Raw genomic sequence first — 24,683 nt, forward strand, 5'->3', positions numbered from 1 at the left:
ATGGGTAAGACCTTTTGAATGTACTTTTCAAAAGGTTCCTGAATCCAGACTATGGTGCCAAACTTCTCTGAGAGAGCATGAACCATGCCCCAACCATGCGAGAGGTTGTCCCGACTCCATGAGAATTGCAGGGGCGGGGGAGAAGGGTATGGGGGCGGGGGGATGTTGGTATCAGATGGCTACTCCCAAAAATGAAACGGCCAGGTTGGGAGTGCACAGCACGGCTCACCACCTGCACTCTTATCCCATGCCGGGGAGAATTGCCGGTGAGAGAATGGGGGCTGGAATCACTGAATCGGATCTCACCCTCCAGTTTTAAAGGCCTCCATAGTCATCTGAATGCTGCGCAAATCCAGCTCATTGCCAAATCCATAGGGCCATACAAATAAGAACACATGAAATAGGAGCAGGAGTAGACCATATGGCCTTTTGAATCTGTTCTACCATTCAATATGGCCATGGGTTATGTTGGGCTCCAACTCCACTTTTCTGCTCACTCCTATATCCTTTGATTCTAAAACGAATGTCCATCTCAGCCTTAAATATAATCAATGATGGTTTATCAACAAACCTCTGGGCTAGAGAATTCCAAAGATTCACAGCCTTCTGAGTGAAACATTCACCGAAATCTTGCTGGCATTTTGCAGGCAAGACCTTACTGTCCTGCTGATGGCGCACTTGCGCCGCGGGTTTCCCATTGATGAGGAATGTGTTCAACAGGAAATCCCATTGACAACGGATAAGATTCTGCTGCCAGCGAGCAGAGCGCTGCCTCCCACCACCGTGAAACACACACCTGAGAGGGAGAATAATCTCACCCAGCGCCTCCTTATCTCAGCTCGAAATGATCAGCACTTATCCTGAGACTGTGCTCCCGTGATTGATATTCCACACCAGTGGAAGCAATCTCCCAGCCTTCAGCCTAGGAAGCCCCTCCTGAATCTTGCAGGTTTCAATGAGATTCTCTCTCATTCTTTTATGCCCCAGAGAATAAAAGTTCAATTCAAGAAGTCCAAAGATGTGCAGGTTAAGTGGATTGGCCATGCTACGTTGCCCCTTAGTGTCCAAAGATGTTTAGGTTAGATGGATTAGCCTTGGAAAATGTGTGGGGTTACAGGGATAGGGCAGGGGGAGAGGGCCTGGATAAGATACTCTGTCAGAGAGTCAGTGCAGACTCGATGGGCCAAATGGCCTCTTCTGCACTGCAGGAATAAAGAACAAACAAAGAACAAAGAACAGTACAGCACAGGAAACAGGCCCTTCGGCCCTCCAAGCCTGTGCCGCTCCTTGGTCCAACTAGACCAATCGTTTGTATCCCTCCATTCCCAGGCTGCTCATGTGACTATCCAGGTAAGTCTTAAACGATGTCAGCGTGCCTGCCTCTACCACCCTACTTGGCAGCGCATTCCAGGCCCCCACCACCCTCTGTGTAAAAAACGTCCCTCTGATGTCTGAGTTATACTTCGCCCCTCTCAGCTTGAGCCCGTGACCCCTCATGATCGTCACCTCCGACCTGGGAAAAAGCTTCCCACTGTTCACCCTATCTATACCCTTCATAATCTTGTATACCTCTATTAGATCTCCCCTCATTCTCCGTCTTTCCAAGGAGAACAACCCCAGTCTACCCAATCTCTCCTCATAGCTAAGACCCTCCATACCAGGCAACGTCCTGGTAAACCTTCTCTGCACTCTCTCCAATGCCTCCACGTCCTTCTGGTAGTGCGGCGACCAGAACTGGACACAGTACTCCAAATGTGGCCTAACCAGCGTTCTATACAGCTGCATCATCAGACTCCAGCTTTTATACTCTATGCCCCGTCCTATAAAGGCAAGCATACCATATGCCTTCTTCACCACCTTCTCCACCTGTGTTGCCACCTTCAAGGATTTGTGGACTTGCACACCGAGGTCCCTCTGTGTTTCTATACTCCTGATGACTCTGCCATTTATTGTATAACTCCTCCCTTATTTCTTCCAAAATGCATCACTTCGCATTTATCCGGATTAAACTCCATCTGCCACCTCTCCGCCCAATTTTCCAGCCTATCTATATCCTGCTGTATTGCCCGACAATGCTCTTCGCTATCCGTTATGGTTCTATGAATTTACTCAGCAATTTCATTTTCTTTCATGCAATCACCAGAGGCATTTAAGCTGAATTTTGTTGGGTTGTCTTCCTTCCTAGCCTCTTTCAGTTCTCTGTACAAGGTGCTGGGAGGGTGGGGGAGTGGGGGGGCGGGGGGCAGATTTATCTCCAAGGCTTTTCTTTTTGGCTCTTCAGGTGTCTTGGTCAATTGCCTCACCTGTTGTAGTTACGGTGCTGTTAAGGAGCCTGGTATACTTCTACTCAACCAAGGTGAGTTAATGTGCAAAATGTCGCGTGCCAACTCAACTTTGGGTCACAAGTGGCATCTTGCACCTCAGCCCTCAGCTCTGTCTGCTATTGGCCTAATAGGAACTGGGCAGAAAATACTGAGGAAACTCCTGAAATGACGTGGCCAAGTTTGGATTATGTCTCAGAGTGGCTCTGGGAGTCTAGGGCAGGAACCCGTCACTAACTGCCCCCCTTTCTCCCTGCCCCCAAGAACCCCACTGTGCTGCAGAACTTTGAGGTCAGATTATAGTCAAATTCCCATTTCCTTATTGCAGTGTCGCCCCGAACACCCAGCCTTCGCACACCCACCATTTTATGTGCAGTGGTTTAATACTGTACCATCACATTCAGATCTGGATCCCATTGGTCAGATTGAGCAGAGCATTACTGCATACCATCTCCTAACCAAGCCAGATGTCTCCAGTATGTGCCCTAGTTCATGGAGAAAGTACAAAAATTCTATTGTTATCTCAATCTAAGGGTTAAAGTGTTATGGCGGATTACAAACCAAGGGTATATTTAAAGCATCACTTTTAACCCTTTCTCGCTTAACCAAGGTCCAACAGTTAAGTTGTACTGTGTGTGCACCTACAATAGATGGACTTCCTCAGTTCAAGAAGGTGACTCATCACCACCTTCTCAAGGATAATAAGTGATGCGCAATAAATGCTGGCCATGCCAGCAATGATCACACCCCCTGAAAGAATAACAGTAAATCATTTCTGGCCAAAGCATATTTGCACAATGGTGCACCTTTGAAGAAGCTTGTTAGTTAAATGATATCTTAATCTTGTCTTCTACTTTTGTGTGTACAACAAGTGATGCCCAATTACTTATGACACGCTGCTTTTGGGAAGCAACAATATTGCTTACCTGACGTTGCCAGTATAACTGGCCAGTTAATGACTGGAAATGGACATAAGCTAGAAAGGTCAATGATTGATACGGCACTGTACATAACTCAGAAGCACTCTGTAGAAGTAGTCGGGAGTCAAATAAATATGAAAATCTTTGGTGTCATATATATTAACAGTTACACAGTAGGAATTCATTTCAGTCTTCCATTTTTCATTCATAAATTTTTAATCTTGAAAATCAGTAACATTTAATGCTTTATTTTGAAATAATTTTAATTATGCTTACAAAAGAATGCTTATTTGTAAATCAGCTGAACACTTTTTTTTCGTTGTTGCAAATAAAATCCTTTAATATACAACTTTCTCGCATTTCCACTGGAACTTTGGACAAGGCTTAAGATGGACTTTGTGCTCACTTTATTTTCCTCACTGATTTAAGATTAAAAGAAAAACCCTGCCCGGTCTTAATCATTGGATTATTTATCCGATTTGGCATTAACACAAACCCAGGCAAACAGCTCAACGTCACATTCTACGATGACTGAAATATGGCGATAATCGGGTAATTTAAAGTTTATTTATTAGTCACAAGGCTTACATTAACACCGCAGTGATGTTACTGTGAAATTCCCCTAGTGCCACAGTCCGGCGCCTGTTCGGGTCAATGCACCTAACCAGCACGTCTTTCGGACTGTGGGAGGAAACCGGAGCACCCGGAGGAAACCCACAGGAAGAACGTGAAGACTCCACATAGACAGTGGCCCAAGCTGGGAATTGAACCCGGGTCCCTGACGCTGTGAGGCAGCTGTGCTAACCACTGTGCTACAGTGCTGCCCCATTTTGCTGTGAATTCCCCAAACCAATTGTGCCTGCCTGCCACGAGAAGGCTTAGTTAAACTGCAGAGCGTCTGTGAGTTCACAGAAATATTGGGTGAGTCTAGAAAGATCAATAAATGGGAAGGTCAGAGAGGAGTGAGGCTATTTTGGGGTGGTCCATTGGAGTCAATGGTGCTGCAGCTTGGCTCATGCAGGTTGTGAAATCTGCCCCCTCTCCGCCAATGTGGAATAATGCAAAGGAGATTATTTTTAGGATCACAAACGGGGCACTGCGCCATAGCTCGGTGCCAGCCTGCATTCTGTAGTGGGATGCTCAGCACGCACAGAACAATGGCCCCCTGATGTGACCAGTGCCTTCCAGCCAGAGCTGTATAGAAATGGAAATAAATATACCAGCCTGCCTCCTCACCGCCCCCGATTGTATCCCCCACGATGGAAAGTGTCTGGTGTGTGCGGCAGATGGTGGACAGGACTAGGTTCGGCTTTAACCCCCTTGAAAGAGCTTGGCATGACGAGTCATGAAGCTCATGTGTAAACAACAGCTAGCTGGGCAAGGAACCAGTTGGCTGTTGCCCATTCTTCAGCCTTCAAGGGAGAAGACTAGTTATAAAAGCAGCTTGCAGTCATAAAGCATCTTTAACATAGTAAAACAAAATGGCCCCGGGTGCTTCACAGGAGTGTGAGGATAAATATTTGACGCAGAACCACATAACAAGGTGGAGTAGAGCGAGGTAGCGAGGGCAGAGAGGTTTAAGTTGTAATTCCTGAACTTACGGCCTAGGTAGTGGCAAAGCATGGCTGCCAACGCTGTCACAAGAAATTCCAGGATATGCAACAGGCATATGGAGAAGCGTAGAGATCTTAGAAGATTGAAGCCCATTGAAAGAAATTAGAAAGATAAGGAGGGATGAGGCTGTGCAGATTTAAAAACAGGGATGAGAATTGAAAGCTAACAGTTGAAGGGCGGCCTGTTGCACTAAATACTCTCACAACTACAGTTTACAATGATTTCCATTTAATTACAAATCAAGGTGAACGTTTTGCAGACGCATCAAAGCTTTAATTTATGGAACTTCTGAAAAACAAGACTGACGAGATAATAAAGCAAAACCGTAGCACAAAGAACTCCAGAGTCAGGTCCATCGTTCCCTAAGATTCTTCAGAATTCACGTTCCATCAAATATTTACCAAAGGGGGAGAAAAAATCATTTTATTTTCCTACACAGCATTAGGTGACTAAAATGTAATTTATAAAATCAACTTTCTGTATGGTCCACTGCAGTTTGTGACCCAATTATATAGTTCCGTTTTTTAAATAAAGACAGAGGGCGGGATTCTCTGGCCCCCTCCGTGATGTCTTTCTCACTGCAGGAGACGGCACGCCATTAGTCAGCAGTGAGACCTTCTGGTCCCGCTGCCGTGAATGGGATTCCCTCCGTTGACTCCACCTCACGCTGCCGGGAAGCCCAAGGCAGGGGGCTGCGTCCTCAGCGGGACAAGAAGTTTCTTGCCGGTGTGAGCAGCTGGAAAGTTCCAGCCAATGTGTTTTCTTAAGGAATGAGTTACAACCCGGGAAATGGCGATGTTCTCTTTCCATTGTGAGCAGCGGCCAACCTTCTGTCAATGGCAAAATTTGGCCGCCGGCGGGTCAGAGGTCACAGGGCCACTGACGCATTTTTGACAGCAGTCTTCCTGTGCCTTCCATTCCCTGAAGGAAAATTGTAGGAAAAATGCAGCCCCCATTCCTTGAACCCGTATGCAAGGTTCCACTGACAGCGATGGAGCATTCCAGAATTTATCCAATGGACTACTTTGGAGTGTCTCCTGTGAGAATTTTGAAGGGAAAAAAGTTTCCTTCCCTGATTCCCAAAATTGAATGAAATACCAGTCATGAAATAGAAATAATGATCTCAGCTGTGCAAATGTTAATTGGTTTAAAATACTAATCCAGATAGCTGCACCTGGGTCTTTCAGGGGGTCACTTGCTTTCGGCAAGTTAAACACTTGTACAAGAGAACAGCTGTTTAGAATTCATCATAGAATCCCGACAGTGCAGAAGGAGACGATTCAGCCCATTGAGTCCCCGAAAGAGCATCACACCCAGGCTCACCCTACCATCCTGTCTCCGTAACCGCGCACGTTTACCATGGCTAATCCACCTAACCTACACATCTTGGGACACTAAGGAGCAATTTGGCATGGCCAATCCATCTAACCCGCACATCTTCAGACAGCGGGAGGAAACCGGAGCACCTGGAGGAAACCTACACAGACGCAGGGAGAACGTACAAACTTCACACAGTCACCCAAGGCCAGAATTGAACCCGGATCCCTGGTGCTGTGAGGCAGCAGTGCTAACCACCATGCCACCGTGCCGCCCTCAAACTGAATACTGCTCTTAAACCCATACTGCACAATGCCACAAAGTCTGCATTGTTGCAATAACAAGCATTCAGCACAACTCACAACTTTGGCAAAATAAAAAACAATTAAAACCTTTGCGATGTTACTTGCTGAATATAATGCAGCAACATTATCATTTCTTAAATGAAAACCAAATGGGACACAAGCATTGCTTAACAGGTCAACATTTGAAAGAGAAAGAACTCTTAGTATTTGAGTTAAGACCCTTCATCTGAATATCATCAGTTATCATAGAGCCATAGATGTTTACAGCATGGAAACAGGCCCTTCGGCCCAACTTGTCCATGCCACCCAGTTTTTCCCATTAAGCTATTCCCAATTGCCCGCATTTGGCCCATATCCCTCTATACCCATCTTACCCATGTAACCGTCTAAATGCTTTTTAAAAGACACGATTGTACTCGCCTCTACTACTACCTCTGGCACGATTGTACTCGCCTCTACTACTACCTCTGGCAACTCGCTCCAGACAGTCACCACCCTCTGTGTGAAAAAATTGCCCCTCTGCATCCTTGTGTATCTCGCCCCTTTCAGCTTAAACGTATGTCTTCTAGTTTTAGACTCCCCTACCTTTGGGAAAAGATGTTGACTATCTACCTTATCCATGCCCCTCATTATCTTATAGACCTCTATGCTGCCTAAGCCTCTTGGTTTTCATAGAATCATAGAATCCCGACATTGCAGAAGGAGACGATTCAGCCCATTGAGTCCCCGAAAGAGCATCACACCCAGGCTCACCCTACCATCCTGTCTCCGTAACCGCGCACGTTTACCATGGCTAATCCACCTAACCTACACATCTTGGGACACTAAGGAGCAATTTGGCATGGCCAATCCATCTAACCCACACATCTTCAGACAGCGGGAGGAAACCGGAGCACCTGGAGGAAACCTACACAGACGCAGGGAGAACGTACAAACTTAGGGGCAATACCTAAGTCTCCTACGCTCCAGGGAAAAAAGTCATAGTCTATCCAGCCTCTCCTTATAACTGAAACCATCAAGTCCCAGTAGCATCCTAGTAAATCTTTTCTGCATTCTTTCCAGTTTAACAATGGCCTTTCTATAATAGGTGACCAGAACTGTACACAATATTCCAATTGTGGCCTTACCAATGTCTTGTACAACTTCAACAAGATGTCCCAACTCCTGCATTCAGTGTTCTGGCCAATGAAACCAAACATGCTGAATGCCTTCTTCACCACTCTGTCCACCTGTGACTCCACTTTCAAGGAGCTATGAACATGTACCTCTCGATCTCTTTGTTCTATAACTCTCTCCAATGCCCTACCATTAACTGAGTAAGTCCTGCTCTGGTTCGATTGACCAAAATGCATCATCTTACATTTATCTCAATTAATTATTGAGGAGCATCGCTCAAAACCTCAACACATTTTTCCTACAGAGCCTGACTAACTTGCTGTGCATTTTCCATTTTGTTTTTTTAACTTCAGAGTTTTAATACTGAATTTTTTTCTGTCCATACTTTTTAAAATGTTTAGTTCAACTCACATCTGAGCTGGCTAGTCATATTCTAGTCTATGAAGAATAGCTCATTGTTCCTTTTCAACAGGGTGGAGGAAGGAGGTTTTGGAAGCAAGCACTGTGGTTTTGGACAGAGGGCATTGCTATTTAGCCCAGTTTAGACAAGTAATGAAGCAGGCCATTTGGCCTGTTGCACCCATGCTCGCACTTTGAACTAATCAAATTACATGTCGAATACATGCTCTCAGAAGCAGAGTTGAGAAGAGTTATTGAGATACAAATGATATGCTTAAATATCAGAGGGCTTTCAGTTTCAAGATTAGCTTCAGTGAAGTGTCTTCAGTCAGGCGTTCCTGTAGGCTCCTCAAATAGATGACTTCAGGGTGGGTATGAGATTGGTTGCTAGGCAATATTGGGACAAATCCCATGATTCTCCATTTGCTGTGATCCTTGATGTAGTGAAAAATCAATCGAAACCTGAGCAACTATTCATGGCAAATGATCGTAATTCTCTTGTCTGATTATGGTTTGATGTGTGGGGAATAATGTAAAAAAGATTTGAAGAGAAAGACTTGCATTTCTATAGCACTTGCTATGGTGTCAGGACATCCGAAAGCACTTTACAGCCAATTAAGTATTTCTGAAGTGCAGTCACTGTAGGGGAAAGAAAGGGAGCTAATGCATGCACAGCAAACCCCCTCACAAACAAAATGCAGTAAATTAACATCCTAATTTAGTGATATTGATTGCTTTAAAGGCTGGTTTTAAAAAATGGTTCTGACTATTTGGAGGAGTGGAATCAAATCCTTTCACATTATAAAGCTGATCTTCTAAATCTAAATGGGCGGCACGGTAGCACAGTGGTTAGCGCTGCTGCTTCACAGCTCCAGGGACCTGGGTTCAATTCCTGGCTTGGGTCACTGTCTGTGTGGAGTTTGCACATTCTCCTCGTGTCTGCGTGGGTTTCCTCCGGGTGCTCCGGTTTCCTCCCACAGTCCAAAGATGTGCGGGTTAGGTTGACTGGCCATGCTAAAATTGTCCCGAGATGCGTAGGTTAAAGGGATTGGTGGATAAATATGTAGGGATATGGGGGTAGGGCCTGGGTGGGATTGTGGTTGGTGCAGACTCGATGGGCTGAATGGCCTCTTTCTGTACTGTAGGGTTTCTATGATTCTACGATCTCCCGTTTGTCAGGCAGCTCGACTGTTGGAAACATGGGTACACTTGGCCATGATCTTCAAACCACTTAAGCTGTCTTCATGTAGGATAGGGTCCTCAACAGCAGTGCAGCAGTCTAAACTTCTGCCTAATATTCCATATATTTATATCTTGATCTATAACAGGAATATGACAGAGGGAAATGTATCTCAATCACTATTTGCTTAAAATTGGATGTCCGTTGCCCAATTTATATTGAACAATCAATTTAATAAACACCAATTTTCTTTCCAATATTCAACAGTGATTTTTCACAGCATCCATATTATACCATTAAATCCCTGTAGAGGTCATTCGGCCCATCGGGTCTGCACCAACTCTCCAAAGAAGCATCTTAACCATGGGCCATCCTGCCACCCTATCACCGTAACCCCATGCATTTAGCATGGCTAATCCACCCAACCTACACATTTTTGGACACCAAGGTGCAATTTAGCATGGTCAATCCACCTAATCTACACATTTTTGGACACTATGGGGCAATTTAGCATGGCTAATCCACCTAACCTACACATTTTTGGACACTATGGGGCAATTTACCATGGCCAATCCACCTAATTTACACATCTTAGGACACTAAGGCAATTTATCATAGCCAAGCCACCGAACCTGCACATCTTTGGACTGTGGGAGGAAACCGGAGCACCCGGAGGAAACCCACGCAGACACAGGGAGAATGTGCAAACTCCACACAGACAGTCACCTGAGGCCGGAATCAAACCCGGGCCCCAGGCACTGTGAGGCAGCAGTGCTCACCACTGGGTCAACCTGCCGCCCATTGCACTCATTTTTGAGTCCACATCGATATTTATCTCTCAATCAACACCACACAAAGAATTATCTGGTCATTACCACATTGGTGTTTGTGGCAGGTTGCTGTGCACAAAGTGACAGCCACTTCCCCGTGTTGTACAACAGTGACTGCACTTCATAAGGTCACCGTCGGCTGCCCCTTCACTCGACGGTGATATTTCCTCACGGTCGCAGGTTTATGCCATGGCTCTTCGTGTAACTGTGTAGGTCGATTCTTGACCAACAGATCTTTAGACATCCGGGACACAATGCCCTACGAGGTAGTGGGATCTGGACAGCAGAAATTTCTTTCTCTTCTTTCCATCATTGCTGCCCCCCTGCGTCATCGTTAAGACATTGTGATCGAAAGCATGATGAGGCTCGAAGCACAAGTTGTCACCATTCTGAACAATTGGTAGCAAGCTCCTCCCAGTCATTAATCTCAATGCTACCATGTTTAAAGTGCTTTTGGGACTTCCTGAGGTCATAAAAGATGCTATGTATAAATCCCAATTCTTTTTTTCTGTACAGATAAACATACATGCAAACTCTCAGTCAAATGTAGCGCCAGTGGAACTATGAAATGCCAATTTGTTAGGACCACTCCTATCTACAAACCAAAGCAATCATTTTGTTGTGGTAACTCTATCTATTAAGGGAGGTTAATAAGCATGGGTACAGTGTGGATGTTGGGTGAATGTTTTGCCTATCCCCAATCAGAAACTCACATCATGACAACTCACATCTTTCCAAGGTCACTTTAAAAATAGCAAAACTAGTTCAGAGACATCTCTCCCTTTGATTTCCCTTCACAATTACTGCAGACAAATACCTGATCGCCATCTGTTCCCCTGACAGTAGTGTGACTCAGGGAGTTTCTTCTCTGTCATGTTCCATATGGGCAGCGTAGTGGCACAGCGGTTAGCACTGCTGCTTCACAATGCCAGGGACCTTGGGTGACTGTCTGTGTGGAGTTTGCACGTTCTCGCTTGTCTGTGTGGGTTTCCTCCGGGTGCTCCAGTTTCCTCCCACAGTCCAAAGATGTGCAGGTTAAGTGGATTCGCCATGTAAAGTTGCCCCTTAGAGTCCCAGGATGTGTGGGTTAAGGGAATTAGTGGGGTAAATATGTAGGTTACGGGAATAGGGCCTGGTTAAGATACTCTGTTGGAGATGCAGTGCAGACTTGATGGGCTGAATAGCCTCCATCTATGATTCTATAGGCTATTCATCCATTCTATGCCAACCCTTCATTGTAATGGAGTTATTCTCTCTTTTAAAAAATGATCTCTGTTGCCTCACTGCAACAGGGACCCAGGTTCAATTCCCGGCTTGGATCACTGTCTGTGTGGAGTCTGCATGTTCTCTCCATGTCTGTGTGGGTTTCCTCCGGGTGCTCCGGTTTTCTCCCACAGTCCAAAAGACGTGCTGGTTAGGTTGACTGGCCATGCTAAATTGACGCTAGTTTCAGTGGGATTAGCAGGGTAAATATGTGGAGTTATGGGGATAGGGTGGGACTGTTGTCAGTGTGGGCTGAATGGCCTCCTTCTGTACTGTTGGGATTCTGTGATTCTATGATCTCACACAGGGATTTCCATTTAATCTTGTATGGAGGGGAGAGTTTTGAATCAATTTATGCTTGTTACCTTTGCATTTCCTGCTACCCATTTACTAGGTGTGCCTGGCATCTGGTTAATGGTCACATGCTCCCAGCAGTTAAAACGCTGGTCATGTCATTGGATTCCCTTTACCTTCCCTTTACCTTCCCTAAACCTCCTTTTATGTCTCTGATTTCACATACGTGAGATGCACACAGCAAACGAACCTAAGCAATGTCCGATGAAAGGTGGTCGATCTGAAACGCGACGGGATCTTGTGGTGCCGCTCACCAACGGGATTTACCAGTGCCGCTGAAGTCAGTAGACTGCTGGCTGGCTCGGCACATTTTCCGGACCCACCCGCAGCAGGATCCACCGCGACGGGGCCGGAAAATGCCGGCCATTAACTGTGTTTCTCTTCCGCACAGATGCTACCACACCTGCTGAGAGTTTACAGTGTTTCCTGTTTTTATTTCAGATTTCCAGCATCTGCAGTATTTTGCTTTTGGACATCAGCAATTCTCCATTGGGCTTGCGTATCAACGGTAAGGTAGCCAAAGCTTACGAATCCAGTTCTTTTTTTTTGGTTGATTTGTTGGATATTAGCAGATGGGGTAATTTAATTGATATGAGGTATCAGCAAAATTGGACATTGATCTATCCTTATTACTAAGTACAAAGTGATTCATTCCAGCTCAATGTTTCGTCCACTTCTATATCCTGGAAGAAGACATTCTAAATAGTTTTAAGTACAGCAGCAACAGTTTGGCTACCAAACACGGCATTTCTTTTCAGGATTCATGTAATCATTCTTTGTGCAGTGAAAAGCATTACTGAACTCTTCAAAATTCTGGAGAGATCCTAAAACTCTGTAATATAAGAGAGAGAAAAGAATCAAGAATCAATTTATGGGCCATAAATATGGGTTAGACAGAGACTGCGGTTGAATTACTTACATCCAGTGGACAGGTATAAAATTAATCAGTTCACAGAATCACAGAGTGCAGAAGAGGCCCTTCAGCCCATCAAGTCTGCACTGACATGTGAGAAACCCCATCTAATCCCATTTATCAGTACTTGTCCCATAGCCTTGAATGTTATGATGTGCCAAGTACATCATACTTGATACTTTTTAAAGGATGCGAGGCCACCCGCCCCCACCACTCTCCCAGGATGCGCATTGCAGAACATCACCACTCTCTGGGTAAAAGGATTTTCCCTACATCTCCCCTAAACCTCCTGCCCCTCACCTTCAACCTGTGTCTTCTCATGAATGACCTTTCAACTAAGGAGACAGCTGTTCCATATCCACCCTGTCCATGTCCCTCATAACCTTGAACACCTCGATCAGGTCGCTCTTAGTCTTCTCTGCTCCAACAAAAACAACTTAAGCCTATCTTCATAACTTAAATGTTCCGTCCCAGGCAGCATCTTGGTGAATCTCCTCTGCATCCCCTCCAGGACAACCACATCCTTCCTGTAATGTGGCAAACAGAACTGCATGCAGTATCCCAGCTGTGGCCTCACTAACTGTCTATACAACTCCAATATGACTTACCTGCTTTTGTAATCTATGCCTCGATTGATAAAGACACCCCATTTTCACCACCCCATTAACATGCCCTTCCACCTTCAGAGATCTGTGGGCAAAGACGCCAAGGTCTCTTTGTTTCTCAGAACTTCATAGTGTCATGCCGTTCATTGAATATTTCCTTGTCAAATTACTCCTTCCAAAGTGTATCGCCTCACACTTTTCAGGGTTAAATTCCATCTGTCACTTATCCGTCCATTTGACCAGCCCATCTATATCTTCCTGTAACCAAAGACACTCAACCTCACTGTTAACTACCCAGCCAATCTTTGTGTCATCGGCAAACTTACTGATCCTGCCCCCAACATAGCCATCTATGCCATTTATTTAAATGACAAATAATCGGAGACCCAGCACAGATTCCTGTGGTACGCCACTGGACACTGGCTTCCAGTCACTAAAGCAACCTTCTGTCATCACCCTCTGTCTCCTACAACTGAGCCAATTTTTGTTTTTGTTTCTTTGGTTTGTCCCAGTGCAAACAAACATCCTCCCCCACAGGGCCATCTGTCACTTGTTCTTTCGTTGCGTTTTCCCTGTGCACCGACCTTTCTTCGCCTATTAACACATTCTGCTATCTTATTTTTGTACCACTATCAGCATCTTCTTTAGTCCTCAATGCCACCATCAACACCCCTTTGTTTTGTGTCCATGACATCTTTGTTAATCTCTCCTTAGCTCCGACTTTCCCCGACCCTCTATTCTAGTTCACCTCCTCCACCCGTCTCTCCAGCCATATAATTCATTCCATTTCTATCCCTCAACATTAACTCTGTTTCTTCCTCATTGATGGTGCCAGACCTGCTGAGCTTATCTCACATTTTCTGTTCTTATTTAAAAAATGAATCAAATGGTTGAAAGAATATTGGCCTTTTTCTCAGGAATAAAAAGAGCTGGTGAAACAATGGATGGGATTCTCCAATCTCATCCGTGCCACCCCGCTGCAAATCAGAATGGAGAATTTGGCATTCCAGTCAAAATTCCATTCACTTTCACCAGCACCGGAGAATCCCAGCTGCAAACAAGGACAGGGATTTTCAGCACAGATCTGGGAAACTGCATTCAGTTCTGGGCATCCCACCACAGAGGAAAGATATATTGCCTTAGAGTGTGGGCAGTGAAGGTTCACCAAAGAGATGCTGGGACCAAAAAGATATGAGGACAGTTTGCGTAGATTATAGAATCTTAGAATCTCACTATTACAGAAGGAGGCCATTCAGCCCATTGAGTCTGTACTAACCACAATCCCACCCAGGCCCTATTCCCATAACCCCACACATTAACCCTGCTAATCTCCCTGACACTTTAGCATGGCCAATCCACCGAACTCGCACATCCTTGAACTGTGGAAGGAAACTTTATTTTACATGCTGCCCCCCATGACCTCCAACACCCCCCCCCCCCCCCAAGGAAACACACCCACTGGGATCATGTAAAATTCAGTCCAATATCTCAGGATTAGCGAATGGTTCTGCACATTGTTGCAGTCATCAGCACACATCCTCACTTCTGTCCTTGTGATGAGGGGAAGCCTTTGATGAAACAGCTGAACATGGTGGGGTTTGGAACACTAACCTGAGGACCTCCTGTAGTGACGCACAGTAGCTTTAGTATCCAACAAACACATCTTTCTTTGCTAGATATGTCTCCAAACAGTTGAATGTCTGAATGGCCAACTCATGAATGTCCCTATATTCCTAACTTCGTTGACATCAGTTATGGGACATGGGGCCATGGCAAATCTGTGGCAGTGAAACATGAGGGGTAGAGGGGCAGAGCAGTTTAGGGAAAGAATCACAGAGCTTAGTGTCTAGACAGCTGAGGTCACACTTGTGACAGGCCAAGTAAAGCGGGGATGCACAAGAGGTAAGAATTGGAGGCACTCAGTTACCTCAGAGACTTGTAGGTCTTGAGGAGGACATTGAGCTAGAGAGGGGTAAGGCCATGGAGGGAAAGATGAAAATATTGAATTTTGAGATGTTGGTGGACTGAGGGCCAATGAAGTTCGGTGAGCACAGGGGATAGGTTGAATGTTCTTGGTGTGAGTTGGGATAGGAAAACATAGTTTCGACTACGTTCATGGTTATGGAGGTTGAAGAAGGCAGGCGAGGGGTATATAGTATATGGGTGTCTTTAAGAAAATGAAGAAAGCTTACAAGTCAGATTTTGTACCAAAATGTCCAAACCTCACCTGAATTTGCCCGGACTGTGCTCATCAGTTTTAATGGAATTGACGGCATATTCTGGCCTGTAAATTCCGCACCACACCTGGCAAAGCAATGAGTCACAGCCATTATTACTCAGATCTTAATAATTACTTTACCAGCAACTATAGCACAGTGTCTACATAACATGTTAGGCTATTCAAATTGTGGCACTACCAGCCTATTCAACCTGGTTTGTCTGTATACTTCTCACTCTCCGAATCATAGAATGTGAATAATACGGAACAGAAGCTGGCCGTTTGATTCTCCTGCTGGTTCTTTGAAAGAACAATCCAATGAGTTCCACCTCTCTGTTATTTCACTCTTGTATAGAGGGCGACACAGTGGCACAGTGGTTAGCACTGCTGCCTCACAGTGCCAGGGACCTGGGTTCGATTCCTGGCTTGGGTCACTAACTGTGTGGAGTTTGCACGTTCTCCCCATGTCTGCGTGGGGAGAATATTTCCTCCAGCTGCTCCGGTTTCCAACCACACTTCAAAGTGTGACGGCGCGGGGATTTTCACAGTAACTCCATTGCAGTGTACTTGTGGCTAATAATAAATAAACTAAACTTAGTTATGCAAATATAGACACATCAAATCATAGAATCCTACAGTGCAGTAGGAGGCCATTCGGCCCATCGAGCCTGCACCAACCATAATCCCATCCAGGCCCTATCCCCATAACCCCTTATTTACCCTGCTAATCCCCCTGACATTAGGGTCAATTTATTGTGGCCAATCAACCTAACCCGCACATCTTTGGACTATGGGAGGAAACCGGAGCACCAGGAGGAAACCCACGCAGACACGGGGAGAATGTGCAAACTCCACACAGACAGTGACCCGAGGTCGGAATTGAACCCCGGTCCCTGGAGCTGTGAAGCAGCAGTGCTAACCACTGTGCCACTGTGCCACCGTGCTGCCTTCATTATCCAATCCCCTTCTGAAAGCAATGATCAAACCCAATCCACCACATTTTTAAGCAGTGTATTCCAAAGTCTAACAAGCTGATGTACAAACACAGTCCTCCTAATTTCCCTGGATAGTCCTTTATGGATTTTAAAGGCCTGGAATTTTGAAAAGGGCTGTTCGTTTTTTAATGTCTCAACGCAGAATAGCTGCTGAATCAGAGAAGATCGGTTTATTTTGGAGCTTAACAATATTGATTGATGAGAGGAGCATTATGTTAAAATCAGAGACAAGTATTAAGGAGGTAAGTTCAGAAAAACTTATTGACACCAAGGAGGGTAGAAACGTGCAGCACACTCCCACAATAGTTGATGCTAGCTTCATTCATTTTAAACCTGAGGTTGACAGATTTTAGTTAGCCAGGTGTATAAAAGGACATGGAACCAAGGTAGGTGGACAGGGTTAAGGTGCAGTATTCTTACAGAGGGCTAAATGACCTCATCCCGATTCTATGGTTGCGATTCTCCAGAAAAAAAAACTTAGTGCTGCTGCCAGCGAGAAAACCAGTGTTTCCCGTTACCGCTGGCAACGGCTGTCAGGTGGAATTCAGCCTTCTTTACATTGTAAATATATGCAAAACGTAAACACGCCCACCTGGCTGCACAGAGATCAGGGTGCAATTTGTTTAGGGTGCCAGATCACAGAGTGCATTGCCAGCCTGCCCCGACTCCCCCAATGGAAATTTTACTCCCCCCCGCCCTCAGACAAGGGTAGTGTCCCCTACAATGTTCATGTCAACCCACCCCACCCCCGCCAAATTTATGCAGACATGAGGATGCCCCCAAACCCAACCCCCCCACCCCTCCACCAAGTCAGAGGCCTGACACCCATTCCAACAAGAGAGACACCCTGAAATGGGGCAGCAAATGCCCCCATCTCCATCAGATCTCTCCTTGGCAGTGCTAACTTTGCACCTGGCACCCTGGTAGTACAGTGACTATGATGTGGAGATGCCGGCGTTGGACTGGGGTGAACACAGTAAGAAGTCTCACAACACCAGGTTAAAGTCCAACAGGTTTATTTGGTAGCAAATACCATAAGCTTTCGGAGCACTGCTCCTTCGTCAGATGGAGTGGAAATGTGCTCTCAAACAGTGCAAACAGACAAAATCAAGTTGCAGAATACTGACTAGAATGCGAATCCTACAGCCAGCCAGGTCTTAAAGGTACAGACAATGTGGGTGGAGGGAACATTAAACACAGGTTAAAGAGATGTGTATTGTCTCCAGACAGAACAGCTAGTGAGATTCTGCAAGCCCAGGAGGCAAGCTGTGGGGGTTACTGATAATGTGACATAAATCCAACATCCCGGTTTAGGCCGTCCTCATGTGTGCGGAACTTGGCTATCAGTTTCTGCTCAGCGACTCTGCGCTGTCGTATGTCGTGAAGGCCGCCTTGGAGAACGCTTACCTGAAGATCCAAGGCTGAATGCCCGTGACTGCTGAAGTGCTCCCCCACAGGAAGAGAACAGTCTTGCCTGGTGATTGTCGAGCGGTGTTCATTCATCCGTTGTCATAGCGTCTGCATGGTTTCCCCAATGTACCATGCCTCGGGACATCTTTTCCTGCAGTGTATCAGGTAGACAATGTTGGCCGAGTTGCAAGAGTAGGTACCGTGTACCTGGTAGATGGTGTTCTCACGTGAGATGATGGCATCCGTGTCGATGATCCGGCACGTCTTGCAGAGGTTGCTGTGGCAGGGTTGTGTGGTGTCGTGGTCACTGTTCACCACGACACCACACAACCCTGCCACAGCAACCTCTGCAAGACGTGCCGGATCATCGACACGGATGCCATCATCTCACGTGAGAACACCATCTACCAGGTACACGGTACCTACTCTTGCAACTCGGCCAATGTTGTCTACCTGATATGCTGCAGCAAAGGATGTCCCGAGGCATGGTACATTGGGGAATCCATGCAGACGCTATGACAACGGATGAATGAACACCGCTCGACAATCACCAGGCAAGACTGTTCTCTTCCTGTGGGGGAGCACTTCAGCAGTCACCGGCATTCAGCCTTGGATCTTCAGGTAAGCGTTCTCCAAGGCGGCCTTCACGACACACGACAGCGCAGAGTCGCTGAGCAGAAACTGATAGCCAAGTTCCGCACACATGAGGACGGCCTAAACCGGGATGTTGGATTTATGTCACATTATCAGTAACCCCCACAGCTTGTCTCCTGGGCTTGCAGAATCTCACTAGCTGTTCTGTCTGGAGACAATACACATCTCTTTAACCTGTGTTTAATGTTCCCTCCACCCACATTGTCTGTACCTTTAAGACCTGGCTGGCTGTAGGATTTGCATTCTAATCAGTATTCTGCAACTTGATTTTGTCTGTTTGCACTGTTTGAGAGCACATTTCCACTCCATCTGACGAAGGAGCAGTGCTCCGAAAGCTTATGGTATTTGCTACCAAATAAACCTGTTGGACTTTAACCTGGTGTTGTGAGACTTCTTACTGAGTACAGTGACTGCCAGGGTGGCCCTTCCAGGTTGGTAGGGGGAGTGGTGCCTGCCTGTTCTATGGCCAAAAGCTATTTCCAGTGCAGGCTTGTTATTTGAGTGAGTGGTTGAAGAAGACTCACTATTGGAAAAAGATTCAGCCAAGCCCTTCAGATCAAAGAATAAGCCTGTTCATAAACACTATGGTTAAGAACAAAAATGTTTAGAAACACCGTGGTTAGAAAAGGTGAATTAAAAGATACTCACTGCTGTGAAATAGCCTGTCAATCAAGAGGCTATCTAAAGGTGCTGGAGCATGAAATTGAATGTAAACAAACCCTTTCTAAGCACTTGAGCTTTCCACAAAAACTCAGAGACTAGACAAAAAATGTTAAAAGAATGGGGATGAATAAACAGCTGTGGTGAAAAAAAGAAGTACTTAAGGTTTGTTGGATTGTTTCAACAATTAACTATCTGATCTGCTCTGCAGCTGTCAATCAGATCGGTTCAAAGTGACCTGGGTACACCTGCAGCTCATCCAGGCTACAAAAGGGAATCCCTCTAATGAAACTGACATGCACTTTGAAGTCAGAGGACTTCAGAGGGGTCTGCTCACACCTGGGGCTTCTGACAGAGAACAAGGAAATCTCTTCCTTAGAATGGAGTGCTGCAGTGATCTTGATGGCTTCCAGGTGTCCGGGGGCATGGATAATAAAGTGACCAGGCCACTTCAAAGGTTTCACAGTACACAGACAAGAATGAAGATTTTCAACAGAAAGCCGCCCAAGATCACCATGCTAAGAGTGGTCTCCACTTTCCCTTGTCTAGAAGGGGCAGTTCAGTCATGAGACCCCCATTCCTGAGGAAAAACCCTTCCCCTTCAGTCCGAGCCCACTCAATCCCCAAGTCCTTGGGGGAACCCTCCACTTGAGCCTGGCAGTGGCAGAGGGGCACATGGGCCAAGAAGTTACCAGCTGTCTGCCCCCCTCAGAGTACAAGGTCCATGCTTGTTAGGCCCTGTACTGTTTGACGTCCAGTGAACTTCTCGCTGGGTGAGGTGGGGGACTACAGGTGGAAGCATACTGGAAGGCCGGAGAATCCAGCCTCAGACTCGGTAATGAGATGTTAATTTGATTTTAAGTGTATTCATGAGGCTCTGCCCACTCTGGGAGGGAACCTGATTGGGGCCGGCGGAGGGGGCAGGGAGAATCACAATGGGTTCGATGTTCAGTGCGATCCTAGTTTGGCCCTCACTCCCAATCCAATGGGCCAGCGCCAATCCCGCCTGCAGCAAGTGGCAGTGGAGATCCATCCCCTATGTTCCTCTCCTTCAACAGCAACATCCGGGGGATGACTTTAATGCACCATCTAATCATATTCTTTAACTAAGATAAAATGGGCAGCACAGTGGCACAGTGGTTAGCACTGCTGCCTCACAGAGCCAGGGACCGGGGTTCAATCCCGGCTTGGGTCACTGTCTGTGTGGAGTTTGCACGTTTGCCCCGTGTTTGCATGGGTTTCCTCCGGGTGTTCTGATTTCCTCCCACAGTTCAAAGATATGTGGGTTAGGTGCGTTCGTCATGCTAAATTGCCCCTTAGTGTCCCAGGGTGCATCGGTTAAAGGGATTAGCGGGATAAATATGTGGGGTTACGGGGATAGGACCTGGATGGGATTGTTGTCGGTGCAGCTCGATGTGCTGAATGGCCTCCTCCTGCACTGCAGGGATTCTATGATTCTATGAAATGGTTGGAATCAATTGTTCTGCCACAGCCTAGGATTGATTTTTTCCAATCAATCATGAACGAATTGGGCACGGCACCAAGTTGGATAAGATAATAGTGTCCTGTTAGTGTCGCGGTTACGTTACTAGACTAATAACTCAAAGATTGTGAGTTCAAATCCGACCATAAGAAGCTGAGCTTTAAGAAAATCTAGAGATTAAAATATGATGTCAGTAAAGTTGACCAGGAAACTGCTAAATTATCTTAAAAACCCGTCAGGAACACCAATGTGCTTGAAAGAAGGAAAAATGCCACAACTCCAACTCTGCACCAATGTAGCAGACTCTTAACTGTCCTGTGAAGTGCCTTGGCTAATCACTCACTTGCGTCAAAACACATCAAGAAGAATGCTCATTACTATCTTCGTGTGGTTAGTAAGTGCCACCTGTGTCAGTGACAGCCACATCCTCAGAATGATTTAAAAGAACCTCTTGCACTATCCATATTGTACAACTAGATGTCAATGCACTTCATTTACACAACTCTGTTCAATGTATCTGTGGGACAGATTGACAAATTCTTTGTCAAATGCCATCCCAGGCAATTCTTGCCGAGTCCTTGCATTGGGACTTCCAAAGTGGTTCCCCCAGTGCATTTTGCAGGGTACATCCGGGTATCACCATTCAAAGATCGGAATAACTGAGGCAATAGATTAAGCGTGTTATATGAACACAAACTGTTACTAGTATTAAACACACAATACTACGGATGCGGGAATCTGAAACAGAAACAGAAAAATGCTGGAAAATCTCAGCAGGTCTGACAGCACCTGTGGAAAGAGAGTAGAGCCAATGTTTCGAGTGTAGATGACCCTAGCTCTGCCGAAGGGTCATCCAGACTCGAATCATTGACTCCATTCACTCTCCACAGATGCTGTCAGACCTGCTGAGATTTTCCAGCACTTTTCTGCCTCTGTTGTTACTGGTATTGCTGATCCAACCATTATGACATGATTTTATCATCTCACCGAATTAGGAGGCCACTCAGCCTACTGTGTCTGTGCTGGCCCTTCACAAGAGCTATTCAGCTAATCTCACACCACTCTTCTTATTCCCCACAGCACTGCAAATTCTTCTTTTTCAAGTATGTATTGAATTCCCTTTGGACAGTTAGTATTGAATTTATTTCCACTACTTAAGCAGGGGGTGCATTTCAAGTTGTAACACTCTGCTGAGCAAAATATGTCTCCTCCTCTCACCCTCTTGTTTTCTCTTACCCTTTTCAACCTTGATGGTGTCCTGCACAGTGGGATTTTCCCCTATAATAGGCTTCTTAATATGGAAATAAAGAACTATTGGATCTTTAATTGCATGTCTGAAGATCTCTTGAGAGCTAATGAATAGTGATTAAAAATTAGTTCTGCATCTTAGTGAAAAATGCCAACTGTGAGAGCGATTAATACAATCTGTTCCAGTATTCATATTGACATTTCAGAGGACAAAGGAGACGTTTTTTTAAAACCTGACATGAATTTTCACACATGGTTTAGAAGCTTGGACTGAAATATGGAGTGGATCTTTAATCACAATGTGTAAATTTTTCAAATGGTCTTTCCTAACTAACATTAAAATGATTGTACTGCGAATTCCTCACATCCGAGACATGGAGCTATTGGGGAGAGTGAGAAGACCAATAAATCTTGAAGTTAAATCTTATTGTGATGCTATTGTAAAGCAAACTACGAAGGTAAATTAAAGACAAAGAACAAAGAACAATACAGTACAGGAAACAGACCCTTCGGCCCTCCAAGCCTGTGCCGCTCCTTGGTCCAACTAGACCAATCGTTTGTATCCCTCCATTCCCAGGCTGCTCATGTGACTATCCAGGTAAGTCTTAAACGATGTCAGCGTGCCTGCCTCCACTACCCTACTTGGCAGCGCATTCCAGGCCCCCACCACCCTCTGTGTAAAAAAACGTCCCTCTGATATCTGAGTTATACTTCGCCCCTCTCACCTTGAGCCCGTGACCCCTCGTGATCGTCACCTCCGACTTGGGAAAAAGCTTCCCACTGTTCACCCTATCTATACCCTTCATAATCTTGTGCACCTCTATTAGATCTCCCCTCATTCTCCGTCTTTCCAGGGAGAACAACCCCAGTTTACCCAATCTCTCCTCATAGCTAAGACCCTCCATACCAGGCAACATCCTGGTAAACCTTCTCTGCACTCTCTCTAACGCCTCCACGTCCTTCTGGTAGTGCGGCGACCAGAACTGGACGCAGTACTCCAAATGTGGCCTAACCAGCGTTTTATACAGCTGCATCATCAGACTCCAGCTTTTATACTCTATACCCCATCCTATAAAGGCAAGCATACCATATGCCTTCTTCACCACCTTCTCCACCTGTGTTGCCACCTTCAAGGATTTGTGGACTTGCACACCTAGGTCCCTCTGTGTTTCTATACTCCTGATAACTCTGCCATTTATTGTATAGCTCCTCCCTACATTATTTCTTCCAAAATGCATCACTTCGCATTTTTCCGGATTAAACTCCATCTGCCACCTCTCCGCCCAATTTTCCAGCCTATCTATATCCTGCTGTATTGCCCGACAATGCTCTTCGCTATCCGCAAGTCCAGCCATCTTCGTGTCATCCGCAAACTTGCTGATTACACCAGTTACACCTTCTTCCAAATCATTTATATATATCACAAATAGCAGAGGCCCCAGTACAGAGCCCTGCGGAACACCACTGGTCACAGACAAAGGGACTTGATGGTTTGAGTTATAAGGAGAGGCTGGATAGACTGGGACTTTTTTCTCTGGAGCGTAGGAGGCTGAGGGGTGATCTTATAGAGGCCTATAACATAATGAGGGGCATAGATCAGCTAGATAGTCAATATTTTTGCCCAAATGTAGGAGAGTTTAAAACTAGAGGGCATATATAGGTTTAAGGTGAGAGGGGAGAGATACAAAAGGGTCCAGAGGGGCACTTTTTCACAGGTTGGTGAGTGTCTGGAACAAGCTGCCAGAGGTAGTAGTAGAGGTGGGTACAATTTTGTCTTTTAAAAAGCGTTTACACAGTTACATGGGTAAGATGGGTATAGAGGGATGTGGGCCAAACGCAGGCAACTGGGACTAGCTTAGGGGTTAAAAAAGGGGCAGCATGGACAAGTTGTGCCGAAGGGCCCGTTTCCATGCTGCAAACCTCTATGACTATATGACTCTGTGACATCCTATAAGCTAAAGTATTACATGAGCTATTACCCGTGAGAGTGGTGAACACTTTTCTCGCCCCAGATTTTCCTCACAATTTCTCCTCCCAGTCACTCACTAACCTGAATTGGGCATGTTGAGTAGCACAAGGGTGGCACGGTGGCACAGTGGTTAGCACTGCTGCCTCACAGCGCCAGGGGCCCGGGTTTGATTCCCGGCTTGGGTCACTGTCTATGTGGAGTCTGCACGTTCTACCCGTGTCTGCGTGGGATTCCTCCGGGTGCTCCGGTTTCTTCCCACAGTCCAAAAGACGTGCTGGTTAGGTGCATTGGCCATACTAAATTCTCCCTCAGTGTACTGAACAGGCGCCGGAGTGTGGCAGCTAGTGGATTTTCACAGTAACTTCATTGCTTTGTTAATGTAATGATGTGGAAATGCCGGCGTTGGACTGGGGTGGGCAGATTAAGACAAAGACACTTGTACCTTGCAACTGTATCTTTGCCTATATATGCCGTGTTTGTGAACCTACCTCTCCATTCACCTGATGAAGGAGCAGTGCTCCGAAAGCTCGTGATTCCAAATAAACCTGTTGCACCTTAACCTGGTGTTGTGAGACTTTTTACTTTGTTAATGTAAGCCTACCCGTGACACTCAGACATAAACTGAAACTGAAAGCTCCTTCTTTTTTATCAATGTCAAAATCCTGGAACTCCCTATCTAATGGCACCTTCACTACAGGGATTCCAAGAAAGCCCACCCTTCACCTTCTTAGGAAAATCTGGCGTGAGCAGAAAATGTAGGCGTTGGAATTCACTCTCACTTCCCAGGAATTATTGAAAAGAATGTTTCCTTCCTCTCAGCAATCTGAGCTGTGATGCAGCATTGCTCTGGGAGGGCTCTTTGGTGTTGTGTTCACAGGACAAATCATAGAATCCCTACAGTACAGAAAG

At 45.8% G+C, this 24,683-nt stretch overlaps 1 protein-coding gene across 3 annotated transcripts in view; it reads right to left on the reverse strand.

Moving 5' to 3' along the window:
• Window positions 1-5,066: 5,066 nt before the first annotated feature.
• The window catches only part of LOC144486727 (neprilysin-like), a 215,739-nt gene continuing 196,122 nt past the window's right edge, over window positions 5,067-24,683 (reverse strand). For 2 of the 3 annotated variants that reach the window (XM_078204768.1, XM_078204757.1), the window contains 2 exons: window positions 15,365-15,441; window positions 5,067-12,451 (listed from right to left, as the gene is read on the reverse strand). In XM_078204768.1, the coding sequence (XP_078060894.1) occupies window positions 12,352-12,451; window positions 15,365-15,441 (177 nt within the window). In that variant the 3' untranslated portion in view covers window positions 5,067-12,351. The remainder of the gene's footprint in view (window positions 12,452-15,364; window positions 15,442-24,683) is intronic. The other variant, XR_013496332.1, reaches the window with a different exon arrangement.

This window comes from Mustelus asterias, chromosome 3 (assembly GCF_964213995.1).
Source record: "Mustelus asterias chromosome 3, sMusAst1.hap1.1, whole genome shotgun sequence".
Lineage (NCBI taxonomy): Eukaryota > Metazoa > Chordata > Chondrichthyes > Carcharhiniformes > Triakidae > Mustelus > Mustelus asterias.